Source organism: Schistocerca americana, chromosome 6 (assembly GCF_021461395.2).
Source record: "Schistocerca americana isolate TAMUIC-IGC-003095 chromosome 6, iqSchAmer2.1, whole genome shotgun sequence".
Taxonomy (NCBI): domain Eukaryota; kingdom Metazoa; phylum Arthropoda; class Insecta; order Orthoptera; family Acrididae; genus Schistocerca; species Schistocerca americana.
The window spans coordinates 9,433,317-9,458,241 of NC_060124.1; the positions used below are offsets into that span (position 1 = coordinate 9,433,317).

Here is a 24,925-nt window from a genome sequence, read left to right on the forward strand (position 1 = left end):
CTTGACGCCAAAATGATGCTGGGAGCAGATTTGGAGAATTCGTATTGATATACGAATTTTAGGAATCCTAAAGAGTCTCTGCATGTCTATCTTTTTACAGATGGATGCGGGACTCGACTGTTCGATACAGGATGTCAAATTAAATTCTTTTCAACCGTCTAGCTTCCAAATTTGTTTTATCTGGCTACCAGTTTCAGCCGTTTACTATGCCATCTTCAGGTGCTCTCAGACGGTTAATACCGGGTGATCAAAAAGTCAGTATAAATTTGAAAACTTGATAAACCACGGAATAATGTAGATAGAGAGGTAAAAATTGACACACATGCTTGGAATGACATGAGGTTTTATTAGAACCAAAAAAAGTATTGCTAGACGCGTGAAAGATCTCTTGCGCGCGTCATCGTGTGCTCAGCCGCCACTTTCGTCATGCTTGGCCTCCCATGTCCCCAGACCTCAGTCCGTGCGATTATTGGCTTTGAGGTTACCTGAAGTCGCAAGTGTATCGTGATCGACCGACATCCCTAGGGATGCTGAAAGACAACATCCGACGCCAATGCCTCACCATAACTCCGGACATGCTTTACAGTGCTCTTCACAACATTATTCCTCGACTACAGCTATTGTTAAGGAATGATGGTGGACATATTGAGAATTTCCTGTAAAGAACATCATCTTTGCTTTGTCTTACTTTGTTATGCTAATTATTGCAATTCTGATCAGATGAAGCGCCATCTGTCGGACTTTTTTTTGAACATTTGTATTTTTTTGTTCCAATAAAACCCCATGTCATTCCAAGCATGTGTGTCAATTTGTACTTCTCTATCTACATTATTCCGTGATTTACTCAGTTTTCAAATTAATACTGACTTTTTGATCACCGTGTATATTGAAGGTTTGACAATATTATTGAACATGTGAGGGCTCCTTAAGTGTCCGGAGAGACACGGCGAAAACAAATTATGTTTATATCTCGTGCCACAGAGCAAGTTTTGTCATCCCACGGAGATGGTACCCGGCGCAGGCCGTAACACCCCCCCCCCCCCCCCCCCCCCCCCCCCCACCGCTACAGAACTGCGCTGTTTTTGCTCATTTCTAATCGCAGCGACTGGCGGCAGAGCGATGCAACTGTCTTCCGTGGCGGGGCGGTGCAGCGGTTTCCGCTAGACCGCTCCCTTCCCTGTGGTTGGGCCACGCTGGTGGGGAGCCAGCGAGAACCGCTGCAAAGCCAGTGAGCGGCCAGTAGTGTTCGGTACGCCAACAGCGAAGGACACGTGCTGCACCGCTGCTGGCCTCTCCTCCAGGTACATCGCGCCGGCCCAGCCGCGATCTCTGCAGTTTTGGATTATCTTGTGCTCTAAGTGACCGACGAAGAAAAGCTGTTGTGTTGCAGTAGGTCAATACTGACGAGACTCTACTTTCGCATTTATGATAAAATGTAACGAAAACTTGGGGTAAATAGAGGATGCTTTCTGACGAATGTGCGATCTGTCACGTGGTGATGTTTTGGCCTCGGTCGTTTCATCAGCAGGCTTTCGAGCTATTGTAGGCTGTACCAAGAGCATTATTTTATACGTGAAGACGCCCAGATGATTGCAATATGGGAGCAGCAACGAGCAGTTTACTCTGAATTTTATGGGACAGTTACCTTTTTTGCGCTGCATGGGCTGCTCAAATTGTGGCGCTATAGCGTGTGTATTTTCTGCATTGCAGTTAAATTCGATTAATTGCGAACATTCCAGCCACTCGGTCTGTAATCTGAGACACTCCTGTTTGTGTGTCGCCTCCCTGTGTGTCTGAAGCAGAACAAAAGCCCGCTGATGAGTCAGTAATTCAACGCAAATACTTATTCGCAACTGTCTGTAATTCCCAAAGCAGTCTCGAAATCTAATTAATTACCGAAGGGGAGTTCTGTTCTTGAGTAGGCTACTTCTTTCAGGTAGAGGTACACTATCAGGAGCTTACCTAGAACAATATGTAACGGTACAGCACGGCTAAGATAAATTAATTTCGTAGTTAAGCGTAAAATCCAAGTTAGTTGTGTGCTACCCTTCTCTCAACAATTATTTACAGTTGCTTGATATTAATTACGAATTAATACCGTCAGAATGAACAGAGCAATCACGGAAGTGAAGTATTTGTTTACCTCTACTAGCTCGAAAGGGGGCGTAGGTAAGTAAAAGCTTAGCAGCGGTAAGCTGTGGATGCCTGACGTCCACGTGGTGTTTACCGTGGAATTCTTGAACCACAGTGACCAATTGCAGACTTGAAAGCTTCGTTGTAGTGGCGATCCTATCCGTATTGTCAGTTTTATACGTCAAGTCAGGTCACGTTGCCCACGAAACCGCGCGTCCGCGGACTTCATGAGTAGTGGTTCTGATGCAAAAAGGCAATGTGGAAGGGGAAAGCAAAAGATTGCTGTGATGTTTGGCGTTGCCCCATTCCCCGCGCAATAAATGTACTATTTACATGCTATATCGCGGTTTAGCGTTCGTTCTTTCGGACGATTTAGGTAATGGCAGGAGAAAACGGTCAATCTGGTCTACCATTGTTTGTGTAGTAGGCAGATAATGTATTGTCTGAGGAATTGTTGGTGCAGAAGGCCTATTTCCATGATTTCTGTTAAACTCGTGGTTTACGTCCTAGGAATCAACAGGTACTCTAAGATGGTTGGCAGACATTAAGTACGTACGCAGTTGCAGTTCTTGATAGGTCTCCCAGAAAAATAACTGTGTGTGTGTGTGTGTGTGTGTGTGTGTGTGCGCGCGCGCGCGCGCGCGTACCATATGACTTTTAGCTTCCCTGCCTCGAATGCACAGTTATGCGTAGCGTCCGTCCTCGAACTAACATGTTTTAAAATTGCAACCTTGGCACTATATTGCTGCAAGCAATAGGAACGGTGATTTCCTTACTGTTTCATTAGGTGCTTGTTCAGTTTCCTTTAATTGCGTGGATTAGAAGTTACCCTAGTTGATACTAAAAAAAAATAAAGCATCTTGTGGTGTTGGATAATGTGACTTTTTGTAGTTGCCAATAATCAGCCAACTAGATTCGTAAACACGTTCTGTTTGCAGCGATTCATTCAATTTGTAAAGCCGGGTTCACACACGCAACGAAAGTATCGCCACAAGGCAAGTCATTCTGAAGCGGCGCTGTGAGCTACCGTTCACACAGGACGCCTCAAATTCTTCGTAATTGCACAGTTTGCTGTACATATTACTAAATAAGATGTTTTGGAAACATAATAAATGTAAAATATTACTTACCAAAGTGTTTCTCGTCTTTTGTCTCGACTACATGTTTTAAGAACCGGTCTGCAGCTTCAAACCAAGCAAGGCTGGGTTTATAAATACCGTCTGTACTTTGTTCATTCATGTAAGCATTTCGAATGCTTCGAATTTTTAACTTTGTTGTAGCTGCATCAATTCCAGGTACATATTCACGCATACTGTTTACTATTTCAATTAATGCAGAATCTCTCAAATTTCTGTCTTTGTATGATTCGCTTTTGTGATTCCAAAGGCATTCTCGTTCTTGATACCCCTCCAAGAATCTCATAATTGTCGCTGTTGACCACTTTTTCGACATATTAATAGCAAACGCACAAACAAAAGCACTATTTGCGAACGAATACGCACTAGAAAGGTTTGAATCCAGCCGCGAGGTAGCAATCGAATGACGTTATTCGATTGTGGAGGAGGCCAAATGGCGCAACAAAGTAGAACCAAGTTCAACTTTTTGTGGCGTGACAAAAGTTGCGCTTCTTAAATGGCGCCACCGAAAAGTAGGAGTTCACACATGCAACTACAAAGCAACTACAGTTCGCCATTCGCAGTGGCGATACTTTTGTTGCCTGTGTGAACCCGGCTTAAGGCAACCCTGACGAATTTTATAAATGCTAAATCAGGTTCTTCGAAAGTTCGAAGACTTCAGCGCAAACGTTGGCTAACCTGTAGCGTCGTCCGTCACGAAACAAAAACCTCCAGCAAAAGAAGCAGAGGGTAATTTGAAATGTGTCGCAATATTGCATCTTAATCTGGCAGCATTATATTATAAATGTAACAGAAATAAATAATTTTTGTGATTGCTCACACCGTTGTATTTACAGTTTCTATAGGACAGTTCGTTGCAGAATAAGCATGCTCATCTACATCTACATGGATACTCTGCAAATCACATTTAAGTGCCTGGCAGAGGCAGATGCTCATATTTGTCGTTAGGTATATGTGGACAGGGCTGTAAGTTTAACATATAGCTGGTGAATAGGTTACAACTTATCCCGCCACCCATCCAACCTCTTTACAAAGCATTGCAACATCGCAGTACGAAAATATAAACGTAAAGGTTCCGTGTCACTGCGCCTATTTCAAGTTTCCCGATATTTTAGCAAAACAAACTACTAAAAATTACGCGCTTTGGCCAGATTTTGACGCGTTGTTATGACTCAAAGTATGCGTTTCCGTAATGCACAATACTGAGGTCACTTCCATTTACATTCTTATAACATAATGATTCATGTGTCTACTTCATGTCGACCACACCCCACCCCTTTTACCGCTTTACACTGCTTTAAATGATGCTATTTTCTGATCAACTCATTTCATGACTGTCATGGGTGCATCATCTTTTGTGGTGCATTTCTTTTCCAAAACCGTTCACTTAAGTAGAAATGACCCTATTGTTTTGTTATCGTACGTCCTTCCTATGTTTTATGTATTCATGGAAAAATTGAAATTTACAGTATTAATGTCTCACAATAAATATGGGACATCAATAACTCTATCGCAGTTTTTAATATGTTATGGTCCTCTAATCATCAGTGGAGTATTTAATAAGTATTATATATTTAAATGAATTGCCATCCTAAGTCCTATTTTAAAAAAAGATGGGTTTGCTTTTCTCTCTCTGTTCACTTCTGTTAAGAGTGATTCTGCTTCCTGTGTTGTCAGTAAGGTGAAAACATTACTTAGGCTTTGAGATGTCTACATCATTAGGTTTATGGATTTGTCCTGACAATGCAGCAGCTTCTGTACCCAACACTTTGAGGTCTATTTTATTCATACAGATCCAACCATGTTTTATTTGCTAACTTCATAACAATATTTTTCTGGCTAGCTTACTCTAACCAGACTATTATCATTAAAGGTACATTTTTGTCAGGTCTTCCACAGAGGGCAACGCGCAGCTAGTGCAGCAGGTGATCCAACAGCGGCCTCGGGTTTCCGTTCGGCGTGTTGCAGCTGCGGTCCAAATGACGCCAACGTCCATGTATCGTCTTATGCGCCAGAGTTTACATCTCTATCCATACAAAATTCAAACGCGGCAACCCCTCAGCGCCGCTACCATTGCTGCACGAGAGACATTCGCTAACAATATAGTGCACAGGATTGATGACGGCGATATGCATGTGGGCAGCATTTGGTTTACTGACGAAGTTTATTTTTACCTGGACGGCTTTGTCAATAAACAGACCTGGCGCATATAGGGAACTGAAAAGCCCCATGTTGCAGTCCCATCGTCCCTGCATCCTCAAAAAGTACTGGTCTGGGCCGCCATTTCTTCCAAAGGAATCATTGGCCCATTTTTCAGATCCGAAACGATTACTGCATCACACTATCTGGACATTCTTCGTGAATTTGTGGCGGTACAAACTGCCTTAGACGACACTGCGAATACCGCGTGGTTTATGCAAGATGGTGCCCGGCCACATCGCACGGCCGACGCCTTTAATTTCGTGAATGAATATTTCGATGATCGTGTGATTGCTTTGGGCTATCCGAAACATACAGGAGGCGGTGTGGATTGACCTCCCTATTCGCCAGACATGAACCCCTGTGACTTCTTTCTGTTGGGACACTTGAAAGACCAGGTGTACTGCCAGAATCCAGAAACAATTGAACAGCTGAAGCAGTACATCTCATCTGCATGTGAAGCCATTCCGCCAGACACGTTGTCAAAGGGTTCGGGTAATTTCATTCAGAGACTACGCCATATTATTGCTACGCATGGTGGATATGTGGAAAATATCGTACTATAGAGTTTCCCAGACCGCAGCGCCATCTGTTGTTGAAAATTGTAACTACTGTAATTTCGAAAGTTTGTCTGCCTGAAAATGTACTGTTGTCCCAAGCATATTGCAACAAACGGTGTATTTCTATCGCTGCTCGTTTAGTTTTTATTGCCGTTTCAAATATACCGGTCATTTTTGAAACACCCTGTATGTATGTATGTATGTATGTATGTTTGATACTGGTCACATGGTTATATTGTAAGGGAAGAGGAATGTCTTACTCTGACTTGTTAGCTGAAATTAGGCCACTTGAATTGGGATCTGGTCATTTCACTACCCTCGTCATCCAGAGGAATGGTGTGAGCTGTGCATTTGCAGGAAAGGATCATTCTGGCATCTTAATATTGATCACTGTTTTTTATTCTAAAAGACAACAGCATCATTCACTAAATAACAAAACATGTTATTGCAGTTTGGGATTAAATACATACAAAGAATATTCAGTTTAGAAGCATTTACTCGGTTCCCCACCCATGCTTATATTGGCAGCAATAAGGGAGTAACAATGGTGTATTGCTGTCAGCAGTCATGGCATTAACGTACAATGCTTTAGAAAAACTATGAAAAAGCCAAACAGCATGGTGGGAATCATTTCTGAGTTCTTGTTATAAAAGGAATGTATCCTAAATCATTCATTTTCGGATGAGCCAATAACTTTATCATGGGTATTCTTCTGGGTAGATGAGTGTACAAAGATAAAACCTTCAGCTTGTACTGAAAGCTGGCATTTAAAGATAACCAATATTCAGCTAACAATGTATTTTGCCAGTGTTATATTCTAAACAGTTAAACTTTAAGAATTTCACGTAATGTGATTTTTAAATAATTCACGTGAAGGTTTTCCTTTCTATTATGTTCACAGGCTGAATGGGCCACCATGTCTCTCTTGAAAATTGCATCATCAGTTGCAGCATTTGTCAAAGTCAGAGTCTGGGACAAGGAAGTAATAGATACCTTTGACTTCAGACTTCATTATCGATTCACGTGTGCTTTTTTGTTCCTCGCAAGTGTATTGTGCACAGCAACAAGTTTCCTTGGTATGTATCACTATTGTAACTTTGGTAATACTTCTTATCTCTGCACTTTCACCTTCAAAGTTAGATTGTTTAATTACTTATTGATGGTTGTTAATAGACAGGAACAATATCTTATAAAACATGCAGCCTTTCAGACACTGTGAAATAAATTGCACATTCACTATAATGAAGTAAGTTAAGATGGAAAATCTGTCATTGAGATTCTCATAAATATCACTAAATGTAAATGTTAAAAAAAAAAGCTGCATAGCAAAGCCCTTTTTAGCTTTATGCACTCAGTGAAACATGAGAATTGATGCAAAATATTGAACATATTTCTGTAAGTGCTGTAAATTTGGTTTCATGAAATTGGGCTCATTCAAGTAGTTAATAATATAGTTAGCACATCAGATTTTTCTGTGGTTAAATTGTATGCATAAGACAATTTGAACAATGATTTGGTCTAAATAGTTGCCATTAACCTTACTTCAAACAACAGGTAAGATTCACGTATGAAAAAAATTGAGTCTTTGGAATTACTTACTGAACAATATTCTTGCTGTGGAGGCAGTCACCACTTTAGTTATTAAAGAAGCCCAGACTAATTTTAAAATAGAGCAACATAGATGTATCCCAGATTACTGTACATTCTTATTCAATATTTTACAATATTTTAGCTAAACATCTAAACTATGTTAAAATACACACTGTTTCAAGACGATTCAGTGTTCACCAGAATGAAACATAGAAACTTTGAGTAAATTACATTTAGAATTAGGTTTTTATTTTCAAATTAATCATCTGATTTTACAATAGTATATTTTTAATATGAATTTGCATACAACCTTGGAGTCCCTACTTTATGCAAGTAAGTTTATTCATGAACTTTCATTTACCTTTATCAGATGCTCAACAAGGCCTTCAGCAGATGCATAACAACATCCCAAGAAGTCAAACTCATATTATTGTGAGCATATCTGGAGTTACTGCTTTCACTGTTATTGCTCCTTTTGATATGAAAGTTAAAATTTACGTGTTTTTATCCTCATTGCAGAAAACAGTTTTGTGAAATCAGTTGTATCTTTTCGAAACACTGTTTGTACACATTGCATGAAAAAAAAAGTGAAGCACCAAAAAGATATTGTCTGGTGTGAATGTGTAAATGAAGGGGACTTGTGTTCAGTACATGCCATCTAAAAATGAGGAATGGACTCCCTCCATTAAGGTATCATCCCTGCCCCGTTGATACTAAACTAGGATCAGTCACACTATCCCTAGTAGAATTACCATCTCATGTGTAGGCTGCCATTAACACAACACCACAAATGGTTGCATTTGGAGTGGTGTCATCCAGGAAGCATTGGTTGCTGATGAATGATATTGCATTATATCCAGTGATGAGTTACAGTTGTGAACTATCCCAGATGATTTTCATCAGTGACCTGGGACGAGGTCCCATTCTTCTAATGTAGGAGGGGCGCAGTAGCATTTCTCCTAGCACCCTGGTGTTGGGAGCCATTGGGTAAGACTTCCTGTAAAGGCTGGTAGTAATTCTGGGAACTGATGACACAACAGGATGTTGTGGACAACCTGTGTCCTCTTGTTATCTCTTGTGACAGTATCAAGGGGCCATTTTTCAATGAAACTGCTTGTCTCAATAAGGGGCGTCTCTGATATGAACCGTTTGCATGATGTTGAGGTACTCCTATGACTAGCAGGATCTACATCTACATAGATACTCCAAAAGTCACTATATGGTGTACCATACTAGTCATTTTCTTTCATGTTCCACCTGCAAATAGTGATGGGAAAAACTGGCTATATGCCTTCGTATGAGCCCTAATTCCCTCTTGGTCCTTAAATGTGACATATGTTGTGAGCAGTAGAACTATCAGTGTCATTTTAAAATGTCAGTTCTGTAAAAATTTTTAATAGTGTTCCTCAAAAAGAATGTCACCCTCCCTCCAGAGATTCCCATTTGAGTTCCTGAAGCATCTGTAACATTTACGTGTTGCTTGAACCTACCAGCGACAAATCTAACACCCTGCCTTTGAATTGCTTCAATGTCCTCCTCCAACCTGACCTAGTATGGAGCCCAAACATTTTAGTAGTCTTAAAGAATAGGACACTCTGGTGTCCTATGTGTGGTCTCCTTTACACATGAACTATACTTTCTGAAAATTCTCCCAATAAACCGCAGTCAACCATTCGCCTTCCCTACCACATCTATCACAAGCTCATTCCATTTCATATTGCTTTTTAGCTTAATGCCTAGATATTTAAGTGACTTGACTGTGTCAAGCAGTACACAACTAATGCTGTACCTGAACATTACAGGTTTGTTTTTCCTACTTGTCTGCAGTAACTTAAATTTTCCCCCATTTAGAGCTAGCTGCCTTTCATCACATCAACTAGAAATTGTGTGTGCCATCTTGTATCTTCCTACAGTCACTCAACTTCGACACCTTACTGTACACAAGACCGGCATCGGAAAACAACTGCAGAGTGCTGCCTACCCCGTCTGCCAAATCATTTAAGTATATAGAGAACACCAGAGGTCCTATCACACTTCCCTGGTGTGCTGCTGACGATACCCTTGTCTCTGATGAACGCTAGACATTGAGGACAACATACTGGGTTCTATTACTCAAGAATCTTAGCAGCTTATTCCATATGCTCGTACCTTTGTTAACAGCCTCCAATGGGAAACCACGTCAAGTGCTTTCTGGAAATCTAGAAATAAAGAATCTATTGCTTTTCATCGATAGTTCGCAATATATCATGTGGGAAAAGTGCAAGCTGAGTGTTGCATGAGCAGTGCTTTCTAAAACCATAATTTGTGAACATAAGCGTCTCAGTATCAAGAAAATTTATTATAGCTTAACTGAGAATAAGTTCAAGAATTCTGCAGAAAACTTAAGTTACGGATATTGGTCTGTAATTTTGTGGATCTGTTCTTTTACCCTTCTTTTGCACAAAAAACAGGAATCACTTAAGCTTCCTTTTATATGGGACTTTGTGCTGGACTAGATATTCACAATAAATACAGGCTAGGTAAGGTGCCAATGCTGTAGAGTACTCTTTGTAAAATGTCTAGCTGCCACACCAGACTCGTTGACAAGGGACTCGCTGGAAGCCTTAAACCCGCTTAGCGATTGTACGTAGGACCAGAATATTCTTGGGTTCTCAGCCAGATCTTTTGCTAAGGTGTCACGGTGTTAGAACTATGCTTTGTGAACAGATCTTTTCACATATGCATGAATTTCTACTAACCTGTGCTTGTCGTCATTTGCGCATTCTCTTTTGACCGAGAGTGTCACAGCCTCTGCTTGGTCAGCATTTTCTGAGCTTCATTATTAAACTACTTACTAGGCACATAACTTTCCAGACCATGATTTATAATCTGCTTGAACTTTGCCCATAATCTCTCTGTGTTCATCTTACTGGAACTAAATGACATCAGTTCACTCGCTAAGTGAGATGTTATTAACTGCTTATCTGCTCAATCTAGCAGAAACACTCTCCTAGCTTCTTGACTTATTTATTAAATTTTGTAATCATAGTTGATGTAATGACATCATGAATACTAATTCCCATTGCTAAATTGACATTATCAATAAAATCCAGTCTATTTGTAGCTACAAGGTTAAAGATATTTCATGTGTGGGCTGCCGAGCTAGCTGCTCAAGACACGTTTTCGGAAAATGTGTTCAATAGTATTTCGGATGACTGTCTGTGTGTACCCCCCTGCAATGATTCCATAGACCTACCAGTCTATGCTTGGTAGGTTAAAGTCACTTCCAACTAGAATTGGGTGGGCAGTAAAAATATTCAACAATTATCCTCAGATCTGTCCCGAATAGAACTTGCATGAGACCAGTATGGATGTAGACTTCATCCCAGTGACAGTATCTGAAATATGAATACCAGTTAAGTGTGTTGTGGTCCAGCTTGCCTTCAGGAAAGGGTGCAACAGCTTTGACACCCTTTCCAACTGAATCGGTGCATGCATCCTCATCAGACTGGGTGCAACATTATTCAGATAAATAGGCTGTCCAGTTGTCCATAATTTTGACTCGATGTTGTGAAGTTTGTTATTTCAGAGATTAGTTAGTGTAATGTGTACTGTAGGCATGTTAGAAGGAAGAAATAGGGGGCTGTTGGCTATATACAGGAATAAAGCCCTGGGCTGTAGCCCTAAACAAATAGTGTGTTAAACAACTCTTACAGTGCTGTGCTTCAGTAAAAGAATTGGTAGCATGTGGGATAGCAATTCTAAACTTAGTTACGCAATTAAAATGTGAACAAGACACAGAAATGACTGGGAAATCATTGTATAAAGTGATTTCAGTACTAATTTCATCTGAGATAGTGCTGTTTAGAGTACATAGTCTGTTTCCCCACAGTAAAATACACAACAAAAATAGTGCAACAGCAATTGGTGAGTAATTTTTAAATCTAACAGTCTTTGATGAAACTGATATGAGCTTCATAACATGTAGGAAGTCTGGTGTAATTGTCAAATGGCAGTTGTAGATATCCATGTCAGTCAGTTTTAACCCGAGAAGAGAAGAGTACAGTATCACAGAATCATAAATGCCAACTCTAACCTTATTCAGAGGGAGTCTACTGAACATTTGGAAGATATTTGATCAAGGAACACAGTATATGAGAAATTTCTTTCCTAAAAAAATATTCTAATGACAGTATAAATCCACTTGTCCTCTACAAAGTGAAGGAAACAATTGGTGATACTCAAGTATGGTTGACATCTGCAATAAAAGTACATTCATTTAATTCAGAGGACTAACTCTAATAAAGGCTTAATACTGCAAGGAATACTGCAAAAGTTTTCAGACATGTGAACAGATTTATGCACAAAACATAAAACATTTCAAGAACAAAGCAAAGCCAATTTGGAGCATTATTAGGTATGTATTGAATTCTCAGTAAGTCAAATTACTTTTAATTTCCTGGTGATAGTAGCTGTGAAACGCCATTAGATTCAAAGCATTGGCCACTAAATGCATTGAATTCTTCCAGACAATAGCACAATGCTAATCCATAGCAGTAGACCTGCATAAAAAACTTTTACTGGAATTAAAAGCAAAGGCATACTGCAAGAGGAATGACACTGTAAAATGCATGAGATAAAAAGGCTGTGCATCCCTCTCTAGAGTTAAAAATTGTTTTACATTTTGGTGCAAATGTCTGTATAAGACATTAGGCAGGGAATTGAGAATCTCAGATTTTCAGAAACAATGTAAGACTACCATGTAAGCCACTCTTATGATTTATCAGAATATTTGGACATGTGGTGGTAATTCTGATCAATAGTAATGGTCATATGAACCAGGTTTTTAAACTTTCATTCTATACAGACAGCTGAGAGAGAGTGAGTAAGGAGGATGGTGCCATTTCAATTAAAAGATTAATAATATTAACTCTGTTTGCACTACAGGTGATCCAATAACTTGTATTGTTGATAATGAAAAGATAAAAAAGGCTGTTACAACATACTGCTGGATTACATCAACATTTACTGTGCCAAGATTAAAAGGTGGAAGACCTGGTGTGGATGTAGCTGCACATAATGTAGGACCATATTTGGCATATGAGGAGAGTGTTGTGCACCATAACTACTACCAGTGGGTCCCATTTGTACTGGTATTCCAGGTAAGAGAACGACAATAGCTCATACTCAATCGTTTATTATATTGTCTTAAACTTCTTAAAATTCCATTATGAACAGTGAAATATAACCTGCCCAGAATCATTCTGACGTATCTGTTGAAATTTACTTGTTGTCTTCAGTTTAATCTTTTGTATTTCTTAGACCATGACCATCCACTGTCCTTGTTATACCATTATCACAGAAGTCAGTCGATAATTCACATGACACTGCACAGTGGTGAGTGATGTGCCCAAGCCGGCCATGCCCCTCCTCCCCTCCCACTCCACCCCTCTTATCTTCGTTCAGAGTTAGTGTGTAGGAAAAGATTGCTATTACTCCATTGTATACAACTGACTTTCTGTAATGTACTGCCTTGATCATTACCTGAAATGTGAACTGGTGATATTATTTTGTTTTTCATACTGAAAGATGGGACCTTCATCAGGAATAATGTTCCTTGGAATAGACAGTGTCTTTCTTGTCTTCTCATACTTAGGTGTCAACACAGGGTGGGATGGGACATGTGTACCACCCCAGCCCCTCAGCGCAATATTTTTGAGAAGCAATTTCAATTTTTTTGAGTCATAGTTGACAAAAAATGACACTGCTGAATGAATACATCCAAACCTAATTACACATACTAATAGCTGTTGAGCAGTAATAATTAATGGTTTGCAGAATTTAGTAACATGCCAGTAAATAAAATCCATTTATATTTTTCACTAAAAAGACAGCATTCTAAGTTGTACTGAACTGTGTTAGATGACTGAGTGATGAATAAGCAAGCATCTGAAAGCTTAAAGGTGGAGTAGCCAGGAGGCTGAAGGGTAATAATTGACGGCCACATGAGAGCTACTTAGATTCGAGTGTTAGTATGATAACAAAGCTACAGTCAGTGCATGTGTCACAAGGAATTGCTATGAAGACAGTTACAGATAATTCACCAAGACTGTATTTTTTTGAAGGCAAAGGAATGATGTTAATAAATACTTATTACAAAATGTGTTCCACATATTTTCCTCGATTTCCCCCAACAAAAAGGTTTATTATCAACTAGCAGTGTATCCATAGTGGCTTCACCCACATTACTGAGAAAAAGAAAATTACATAATGTGAATTTTTAGAGGATGGTATTGTACAGCAGTAGGGTTCCAGTGTTCTCCATGTTCTCCGAGCATAGGTCTGCACTAAAAAACTCATTTTTTTTTTCTGGCACATTTTTTCACCTTCTTAAACTAGTTTTAAGAGTCAAAATAATACAGTAATTAAAAATGTAAAGGTCTTTGTCTGTTACTTTTGTACTTGGTAATCTGAAAATACAACTTAATCCAGTCTAAAATAGGCCTGCTGTAAGAGTTTTAAGTGCTACTAAAATACATGGCGTGAGGTATCCACAATGTACCAAAAACTGGTTTTAGGTCATCATTTTTCCAAATATTTCAAGGGGATTTCCTCATCAGATCTCCTTGTGAGCAGTGGCTAGCACACTGGACTCGCATTCGGTACAATGACGGCTCAATGTCCGCGTCCAGCCTCCCTGATCTAGGTTTTCCGTGATTTCCCTAAATTGCTAACAGCAAATGCCGGGATGGTTCCTTTGAAAGGGCATGGCTGACTTCCTCCCCTAATCTGACGAGACCGATCACCTCGCTGTCCGGTTGACCTATCCCCATCTCCTCCCCCAACCCGTCTCGACACCCCCCCCCCCCCCCCCCCCCCCCGCCCTCGCCCAACACGTAATTAAGTGCTGGTGATAGCTGTGGTCTCATTCATGAGAATTTAGGCTAAGTGTGTGTGTGTGTGTGTGTGTGTGTGTGTGTGTGTGTGTGTGTGTGTGTGTGTGTGTGTGTGTGTGTGTGTGTGTGTGTGTGTGTTTTTCATCTGACAAGGAACAATTATCCTCAAGTGTAAATAAATGATTCTGATGAAACTTGATGGATATGTAGTGGATCAAAATGATGAAATACATATTTTTTTATTTCTTTACAGTTCCATTTTCAAGGGATAAAACACACCTTAAAAGACAATTTGTATTATTGGGTTAAGAAGAAATATTTTCGAAACCATGAAATATAAAAATGTTTCATATAAAAGTTGAAATGTAACTAGGGGTTTTAGCAAACAGTTCAATCAACTTCAGTAATAATTTGAAATTTGGCAAACTACCCTGCCACCATTAATTTGGCAAAATGCCTACTTTTTACAACATATATTAAAGAAGCTTTTGCATCACATTCATCTGTGTGTAGGCCTAATCAAGCCAGTTTCTGAAATGCCATTTTTGGAAAATAAGTTGTACATAATGTGCTCTGCATTTTCAACATGCCGGCCGAAGTGGCAGAGCGGTTCTAGGCGCCACAGTCTGGAACCGCGCGACCGCTACGGTCGCAGGTTCGAATCCTGCCTCGGGCGTGGATGTGTGTGATGTCCTTAGGTTAGTTAGGTTTAAGTAGTTCTAAGTTCTAAGAGACTGATGACCTTAGAAATTCGGTCCTATAGTGCTCAGTCATTTGAACCATTTTCAACATACCCAATTAAAATTTCTGAATGTTAATTACTATTCTAATTATTTGTTGTTCTTATTGTTGCGGTTGGGCCACCTGTGAAAGCAGTCATGTCATTTACCATATCTACTGCAAACACTGAACAGCTCTTTATGTTGGTTGTTGTTGTTGTTGTTGTCTTCAGTCCTGAGACTGGTTTGATGCAGCTCTCCATGCTACTCTATCCTGTGCAAGCTTTTTCATCTCCCAGTACCTACTGCAACCTACATCCTTCTGAATCTGGTTACTGTATTCATCTCTTGGTCTCCCTCTACGATTTTTACCCTCCACGCTGCCCTCCAATACTAAATTGGTGATCCCTTGATGCCTCAGAACATGTCCTACCAACCGATCCCTTCTTCTGGTCAAGTTGTGCCACAAACTTCTTCTCCCCAATCCTGTTCAATACTTCCTCATTAGTTATGTGATCTATCCATCTAATCTTCAGCATTCTTCTGTAGCACCACATTTCGAAAGCTTCTATTCTCTTCTTGTCCAAACTATTTATTGTCCATGTTTCACTTCCATACATGGCTACACTCCATACGAATACTTTCAGAAATGACTTCCTGACACTTAAATCAATACTGGATGTTAACAAATTTCTCTTCTTCAGAAATGCTTTCCTTGCCATTGCCAGCCTACATTTTATATCCTCTCTACTTCGACCATCATCAGTGATTTTGCTCCCCAAATAGCAAAACTCCTTTACTACTTTAAGTGCCTCATTTCCTAATCTAATTCCCTCAGCATCACCCGACTTAATTAGACTACATTCCATTATCCTTGTTTTGCTTTTGTTGATGTTCATCTTATAGCCTCCTTTATGTTGGTATTACTACTAAAACAGATGTATTTCTTTTAACCCAGGGCTTCTCCATGTCGTGAAGAGCCTTTACAGTGGCACCCATTTGGAATCACTATCACACTGGTCCCTTTTTAAATGAGTGTTGTGTTTGTGGACAGGAGGGCATTAAAGTTAAAAATTGAAAGTATAGCTAACAATGTTGACTACTGTTTCTTTAAACTGCATGAATCTTGAATGAAGGTAGAAAAGGGAGAAGCAGCATATGTGACTTGATACTGGATCTAATACCTTACTAACACAAATCTCCAGAATAGGATTTCAGAGGAAGAACTAATGTGATCACATTCTTTACAAGATGTGTAGGTGCAGTCATGTGGCAAGCAACAGCATTCCGATTGGTCCAGATACCTGTTCCTATATCATTCTTACTACCTGTGGTTCACTTTCTGGTGCAGACAAAAGTAACAAGGCTAGCACATCTGAAGGAAATGTGGCATTGGTGATACTGAATGACGCCAGAGGTAGATGTTGCCACAGTTCAGATAGTGGTCCCCCCAGGGGGTCCACAACTCTTTCGTGGATACGTGCGTGGCGAGCACGGGGCCCCGAGCCATTGCAGCCTTCTTTCTCTCCCGGGCTGCATTTCCTTTCCCTTCTCCTTTCCCCTCCATACCCCTTTCCCCTCGCCCTCTCCTCTCCCTCTATTGGTGTCCTTGCTTATGTTGGCCCCCGCTATCCTCCTGGTTCTGTTGGTTTTACACTCTGGCTTTGTTGCGTAATCATCTCCTACTTTTGGCATTCCTTGGTCCCCCTCTGGGGTTTGACCTCCATTCCAAAATTTCTCTTTCCGTAGTGTGAGCCATTTGGGGAAGAGCACCTTACCTAGTGTCTCCGACGTGTGCCCTCCTAGTATATTCCACCTTTCTTCTACGTCGTTGTCTGATGCTAGGGTGCATAGCCAGCACGGTAGCCAGCCCGTGTGGTGGGGTCGCTATGTACCCTTTTGGTTGAGCCCCCTGAACACACAGGGATCACACTTCTGATACCTGAGCTGTGACCTCCTCATGCATGCCTTGGAGTGGTTGCTCGTCATCCTGGAGCATCGGAACTCCCGGCAATGGCCGCCGTGCCAGACGGCCCTTGCTGTGGCTGGGTGGCGCCCGTGAGGAGAGCCCCTGATCGGAGTGGGTGGTATCAGGGCGGACGCTATGCCGATGAAACGCATAAGGGTCCAAACCTCTGGCCGCTCTTCTGCGGCCGTTTCTCTGCGTGGTACTGATTCCTCAAGTGCTGCTTCTCTTGCCCCTTCGGCCTTCCCTTCCGTGGCTACCCCCTGGGAGGAGGGTCAGGCCCGTCGTCTAGGGGCAAAACCTTTCCCCCGTTATCTAGTTTGCACCAGGACTGATGGGGATACTTTCACCGGTGTCAAACCTTTATTCTTTGTGGAACACATTGAAGACAAGTTCGGCGAAGTGGACTCCCTGAGCAAGATGCGGTCGGGTTCATTACTGATAAAAACTGCTTCGGCTGCCCAATCTGCGGCCCTTCGTGCCTGTACCCATCTTGGCACAATTCCCGTGTCCATTACCCCTCACCAGTCTCTAAATATGGTACAAGGTGTGATTTTTCACAGAGACCTCATTCTTCAAACTGATGAGGAACTTCGGGACAATCTCGGACGGCGGGGTGTTCACTTTGTTCGGCGTGTTCAGAAGGGTCCTAAAGATAATCGTATTGATACTGGTGCCTTTATCCTGGCCTTTGAAGGGGATACCCTTCCTGAGAAAGTTAAGATTATGGTCTATCGCTGTGATGTGAAGCCGTACATCCCACCTCCTATGCGGTGTTTTAAGTGCTTGCGTTTTGGCCACATGTCTTCTCGCTGTACCCAGGACCCTCTCTGTGGTGACTGTGGACGTCCACTCCATGAGGGGAGTCCCTGTGTTCCCCCTCCTGTATGTGTAAATTGTCATGGTAGTCATTCTCCACGTTCAGCAGATTGCCCAGTCTATAAGAAAGAAAAAAAGATACAGGAGTATAAGTCTCTTGATCGTTTAAGCTACACAGAGGCCCGTAAGAAATATGCACGATTGCACCCTGTGTCCATGACATCTAGTTACGCCTTGGTTACATCTTCATCCCTTCCTCCCCCTTCCTTACCCCCATCCCGGACCCCTCTCCTTCCCCCCTCCCCTGCGGCTCCCACACCTTCTCCTCTGGGCGCCGCTCCCCCTCCCCAGCCGGAGAAGTGTCCCACTCCTTCGGCGTCTGCCGGTCAAGGGCGCCTCTCCCGGGATGCCCCTTCCCGGCACCTTCCAGGTCAAAGGTCTGCTGCAGCGCGGCGACCGCGAGAGCCGCGGTCTATCGGCCCCCCGGTCGCCCGGTCTCTTTCTGTTCCTGATCTTGCTGCAGCTGGCTCCATTATGCCACACAGCCCTCCTCGATCTCAGCCTGAAAAGAAGAAGAAACATAAGTCCCGGGACAAAGAGCCTCTGGTGTCACCGGAGGTCCCTTCCCCGGCTTCACAACCGGATTCTGACCTGTCGTTTATGGATGTCGCCCCCTCCTTGTCGGTGACGGGTGGGGACCCGGCGGTATGACTGGATTTAGCGTGTTCAGCCCTCATTTAAACCATCGTTCTGTGGTTCTCCAATGGAATTGTAATGGCTACTATCGTCACCTTCCGGAATTGAAATCCCTTCTTTCGTCCTACTCAGCAGCTTGTGTGGTTCTCCAGGAATCTCATTTTACTGATGCTCACTCACCGACCCTCCGTGGGTTCCGTGTTTTCTGTCGAAATCGGGTCGGACCCTTGCGGGCTTCTGGTGGCGTTTGTACGTTGGTCCGTACAGACATTGCTAGCACGTGGATTCCTCTCCAAACTACATTGGAAGCAGTTGCTGTTAGGGTCCACTTAGACTCTGCAGTCACAGTATGCAATCTTTATCTCCCTCCTGACAGGACTCTTACACCTGCTGCCTTAACCACCCTTCTTCAGCAACTTCCTCCTCCCTTCCTCCTCCTTGGGGATTTTAATGCTCATCATCCTTTGTGGGGCGGTGCCTTTCCATCTAGACGAGGTCTTCTTATCGACCAATTTATTGCAGACCACGACCTGTGCCTTCTTAATGATGGCTCCCCTACTCATTTCAGTGCTGGTCATGGTACCTTTTCTGCCATTGATCTTTCTCTTTCTTCTCCCTCTCTCCTCCCTTCATTACACTGGTCGCCACACGACGACCTTTGTGATAGTGACCATTTCCCGTTGATTATCACGCTCCCTTCCCGCTCCCCGATGGAGAGGTTACCTCGTTGGTCTTTCCACCGCGCCGATTGGCCTCTATATACTGCACAGGTCGAGTTTTCTCCCTCTTTGTCGGGTTGTATTGATGACGTCCTACGTGACGTGTCTGACGCGATTGTTCGCGCTGCTAACCTTGCTGTCCCGCGCTCATCTGGACAATTTCGTCGTCGGCAAGTCCCGTGGTGGAGTACGGCCATTGCCATTGCCATCCGTGATCGCCGTCGAGCTTTGCAACAGTTTAAGAGGCACCCATCTGTAGCCAGCCTTTCTACCTTTAAGCGCCTTCGCGCTAAAGCCCGTTATTTAATCAAACAGAGCAAGCGGATATGTTGGGAACGATTCGTTTCTTCCCTTGGTTCCACTGTCCCTCTGTCACGGGTATGGGCTACACTTCGCTCTCTCCAAGGTTGCCATCGGCAGTCCACCCTCCCAGGCCTTCACCTCCCAGATGGCATTTGTACGGACCCATTAGTTCTCGCAGAACATCTTGCGACCCATTTTGCAGTGGCATCAGCGTCGGCCTCCTATCCAGCTGCTTTCCTTCATCAAAAACAGCAGGCTGAAGCTGTCACCTTATGTTTCACCACTTGTGAGTCAGAATCTTACAACGAACCTTTCACTGAATGGGAATTTCTTTCTGCTCTATCTGCTTCTCATGATACAGCTCCTGGCCCAGATTCCATTCATAACCAGCTGCTTCAACATCTCAGTGCTCCACAACGGCACCATCTTCTTCGGGTGTTTAACCGTATCTGGCTCCAGGGTGACTTCCCTGCTCAGTGGAGGGATAGCATTGTGGTTCCTGTCCTTAAGCCTGGTCAGAACCCCTTATCTGTTGACAGCTATCGGCCAATTAGTTTGACCAATGTTGGTTGTAAGTTACTTGAACGGCTGGTAGCCCGTCGGCTCACTTGGGTCCTCGAATCTCGGGATCTATTGTCCCCTTACCAGTGTGGCTTTCGAGAGGGACGATCTCCAATCGATCATTTGCTTCGCTTGGAATCCGCAGTTCGGCAGGCTTTTTCCCAGCGCCGCCATTTGGTTGCAGTGTTTTTTGACCTTCGCAAGGCCTATGACACGGCCTCGCGCCATCACATCTTACTAACCCTTCATCAGTGGGGTCTTCGGGGCCCACTCCCGATTTTTATCCGCCAGTTCCTGATCCATCGGTCATTCAGAGTTCGAGTTGGTACTGCTTTTAGTTCTCCACGGACCCAGGAGACGGGCATCCCACAGGGTTCTGTCTTGAGTGTCCTTCTTTTCCTCATTGCTATCGATGGACTTGTGGCCTCTGTCGGTCCCTTGGTCGCCCCTGCCCTGTATGTGGATGATTTCTGCATTTGGGTTAGTTCCTCCTCGATTCCAGGTGGCTATACGGCGTGCCTCTGCATGGACCCTCTCCCACGGGTTTCAATTCTCTCCTTTAAAATCGCGGGTGGTCCACTTCTGTCGCCGTACTACGGTCCACCCTGATCCAGAGCTCTATCTCGCTGCACAAAGATTGCCTGTGGTTCCACAGTTTCGTTTCCTAGGTCTTCTTTTCGACAACAAGCTCACTTGGCTGCCCCATATCAGACTCCTGAAGGTAGGATGTTTCCGTAAACTCAATGTCCTTCGCTTCCTTGCCCACTCCTCCTGGGGTGCGGACCGTTCCCTCCTCCTCCGTCTTTATCGTGCTCTAGTTCTGTCACGTTTGGACTATGGTTGTCAAGTTTATGGTTCAGCTGCTCCTTCCACGCTGCACGTGCTGGATCCAGTCCACCATCGTGGTATCCGTTTGGCCACTGGTGCCTTCCCTACTAGCCCTGTTGATAGTCTCCTGGTTGAAGCTGGGATCCCCCCCCTTTCTGTTCGGCGGTCCCAGCTTCTGGTGTCTTATGCCCTTACTATCCGTTCTTCTCCCGCTCATCCTTCCTATTCTATCCTATTCCCAGACCATGGACGTCGCCCGCCTGACTCCCGCCCTCGGGCGGGTTTACCGGTTGGGCTGCGCCTTGCGTCTCTTACCCGTGATTTTCGGCTTCCTTCTTTGTCCTGTCTTCCTCGCTCCCTCCCCTCCACCCCTCCTTGGTTAGTTCCTCGGCCTCGAATTCGGATGGATCTCCGCCGCGGTCCGAAAGATTCCATCCCCCCGGTGGTGTTCCGTTCCTTTTTCCGCCAAATTTTATGGGAGTTTCGGGATGCTGTTGTTTTTTACACTGATGGCTCTAAATCTGCTGATCATGTTGGGTATGCCTTCACGTCCTTTGTTGGAACGGAAAATCATCTACTGCCACCCTCATGTGGGGTGTTTACTGCGGAATTGATGGCAATTTCCCGGGCCCTTACCTTTATTAAACAATCCCAACACAACCGCGTTTTGTTATGTACGGACTCGATGAGTGGCCTTCTTGCTATTGACCGGTGTTTTTCGCGCCATCCCTTGGTCTCTGCCATCCATGACCATCTCGCTGATCTTCACCGTGCTGCTTGTTCCATTGACTTCCTATGGGTCCCGGGCCATGTGGGTATCCCGGGTAATGAGCTCGCTGATCGTTTGGCTGGGGGAGCAGTTACTTACCCCCCTTTTTCTGTAACCCCTCCTGCAGCGGATTTACGGCTTCACATCAAATCCCACTTTGCACAGTCATGGGCCAATTCTTGGGAGGCTACTCCACTGTCTAATAAACTTCGTGCCATTAAGGTGAATATAGGCCCATGGCGTTCTTCCTTTCGCCTCTCCCGCAAGGACTCGACCACACTGTGTCGTCTCCGCATTGGCCATACCAGGCTGACCCATGGTTTCCTTTTGCGTGATGAGCCACCCCCGCTATGTGGTTGTGGAGCCTTCCAGTCAGTGGCCCACATTTTGGTTGAATGCCCCCTTCTTTTGGCTCTGCGTGCTAAGTACAGACTCCCCCACACTTTACCTTTGATGTTGGCTGACGATTCCCGGATGGTCTCTCTGGTTCTAGGTTTCCTCCGGGAGAGTGGTTTTTATTCTCAGTTTTAAAGTTTTTAATCTCCCTCTGGTGTTGGGGCAGGGCGGTGAGTGTTTGGGTGTCTCCCACTGTAGGCAGTGTTCAGAGATTCCCGATTCACCTCCCTGACCGGAATCCTCTTTTCTTTCCCTTTTACTCTGTTTTTACCCCTTCTTTTTAAGGCTTGGTTAGTTTTTCTGTTCCCATACGTACTTTCTGCATTATAGCAGTTGTACCTTTTAAGTCACAGGTGGTCTTGCCTATGCTGCTTCAGCATAGTGTTGGGTTCGTTCTCTTGCCAACTTCCCTCATTTGTTTTTACTAATGACAACGTGACTGCCCTTTTACGTTTCCCCTTTATCCGTTTTATTTTTCTGACTATACTGAGATGTCCCGTGAGCAGAATGGAGTCTATTTGAAACAAGGGACTGATGACCTTGCTGTTTGGTCCCTTTAACCTCAAACAACCAACCAACCAACCAACCAGATAGTGGTAGCAGTTCAGGGCTGCAGCCTAAAGTCTTGTTATCCACATACAACTAGCACAGCCCTTGCCATCTTTCACTACTGGACAGAACTACCTAGCTGCATGAAAGGATTCTCTATAACAGCAAATTTCAAAAAACTCTTCCCTATCAGTCTTAGGTCTTGATATAGAATGTTCTCTGCAGTTTGAAAAGTTTCGTTAATATTTGTTTAAATGTATCATGTTTGATATTTTTCAAGAAATGCTATCCTGGGGATTTGCAGAAGTATGATATTAGATCTAATGTTGAGCAACTTAAACTGTTCCTCTTTCCTCTACTAATATTTATTGTTCAGGTGGTTGAATGTAATATACGTAGTGGTCAGAAACAGCCTGAAAATTTTGCAAGGGTGTTTCGGGGTAAGTTGTGCTGAGAAATAATTGTTATGAAAAAGATTTGATGTGTCCAAGCTATTTAGCATTGCAGTTATCCAATTAGGCTGTTGTGTGCACAAATTAAGTGGTGTGCCAAGGGTAGTGTTGCCAAATGGTTTTAGGAAAACCAAATTAAGAACACAAATAAGTGATACAAAATTGGACATGGGATGGTAGAAAGTATTGAACCCAAGCCAAAGGCTGAGCAGTATTGTGAGCAATTGTCGATACTAAGAAAACAATTGACACTGTGTTTGGTGGGCTGCTTGAATTTGCACGCACAATGGCCTGATAGGCTAACCTCAATGCTGATTAACTCAAAAATGGCGCAACACATCAATTTTTTTTCTTAAGTTATTTCTAAGCACAACCAACATGTCAACACCCTTAAAATCTTTTCAGACTGTTTATGACCACACTGTGCACTGTTAGTGTAAATCCCAATTTTAACTTTTTGCCAAAAAGTATATATTTTAACATTTTCGTAAATTTCAGTAATGTTTTCCAGAAGATTGTTGAAAAAGATTGTTTTTTCAGGGTCTGATGTTTTATGCACCTCACTGGCTGTGGAAGAAGTGGGAAGGAGGCCTTATTTCCAATATTAGTGAAGGGCTGAGAGGTCGTAAGATAGGTGACAATGAGGAGACCAGAAAAAAAATGGAGCGTGTTATTCTATACTTCACATCATCGTGGAGAATGCACAAAATGTACTGTGCATGTTATACCTTTTGTGTCGCTCTCAATCTAATAAATACAGTGAGTAAACACTAATCTGACTTTACCTAAAGCAGACATTACTAGAATGGAGAAAGTGTCTTACATATACTGGAAAATTTATAAGAATGCACACATACTTCTGAAATCTACCAAGGACTTGTGATATCTATGCTGCTGTGTTGCATTCTGAATGTGGACAAACTTGCTGTTGAACAAGTGGTTATAACATTTTGGTTCAGTAACATGTGTGTATGGGAGTTAGCTAACTCCATCTGTTGTTCAGATTCAGTGTTTACACAGTGCGTAAGAATTTTGAATTTTCAGTACATCAAATTATTGTAATAAACTTGCCAGTAAACTCTTTGTAGCATGCCTAAGTAGTAATCATAATAACCACAACCTGTTTTGCAAATGCTGAGAAGTGTTGAGAGTTTAGTTTCTTCCCTGCCTGAACCTGGTAAGCTTATCGGTATCACCAAAGACTTTAAAATCACACCATATAATCGTACCATTCATCTAGGTGTCTACATTTGTGTGACAGATGACAGAAATTTAAATATTTCGTGCATTTGTAAAATTGCTGAAGGAAAGATATTTCAAAATGGTACTTGTATTTAAAGAGGGAGTTGGCAATTAAATTGAATTTGTATACAGAAAGCATAAAAGTCAAAATTAGATACATACGTTGCAAAAAACTGTAAGGTCCATGGCGGAGGCTACCTTGTACCACTTCTAGTCACTTTCTTTCCTGTAACACTGGCAAATTGAGCAACGAAAAAACGAATGTTTAAAAGCTTCTGAACAAACCCTAATATCTCGGATCTTACCTTCATGATCCTTTCGTAAAATGTACTTTGACCGAAGTTGAATTTTTTTGCAGTCAGCCTCAGATAAGTTACCTATATTTGTGCAATACTGTCTTGTCGAAAGAGCAT

At 42.7% G+C, this 24,925-nt stretch overlaps 1 protein-coding gene across 2 annotated transcripts in view; it reads left to right on the forward strand.

Moving 5' to 3' along the window:
• Nucleotides 1-1,169: 1,169 nt before the first annotated feature.
• Nucleotides 1,170-24,925, forward strand: part of LOC124619847 (innexin inx3-like) — a 39,428-nt gene continuing 15,672 nt past the window's right edge. Inside the window, exons 1-4 of one of the 2 annotated variants that reach the window (XM_047146457.1) lie at nucleotides 1,170-1,301; nucleotides 6,930-7,104; nucleotides 12,545-12,759; nucleotides 23,811-24,029. In XM_047146457.1, coding sequence (XP_047002413.1) covers nucleotides 6,945-7,104; nucleotides 12,545-12,759; nucleotides 23,811-24,029 — 594 coding nt within the window. In that variant the 5' untranslated portion in view covers nucleotides 1,170-1,301; nucleotides 6,930-6,944. Of the gene's footprint in view, nucleotides 1,390-6,929; nucleotides 7,105-12,544; nucleotides 12,760-23,810; nucleotides 24,030-24,925 lie in introns of both variants that reach the window. The other variant, XM_047146459.1, reaches the window with a different exon arrangement.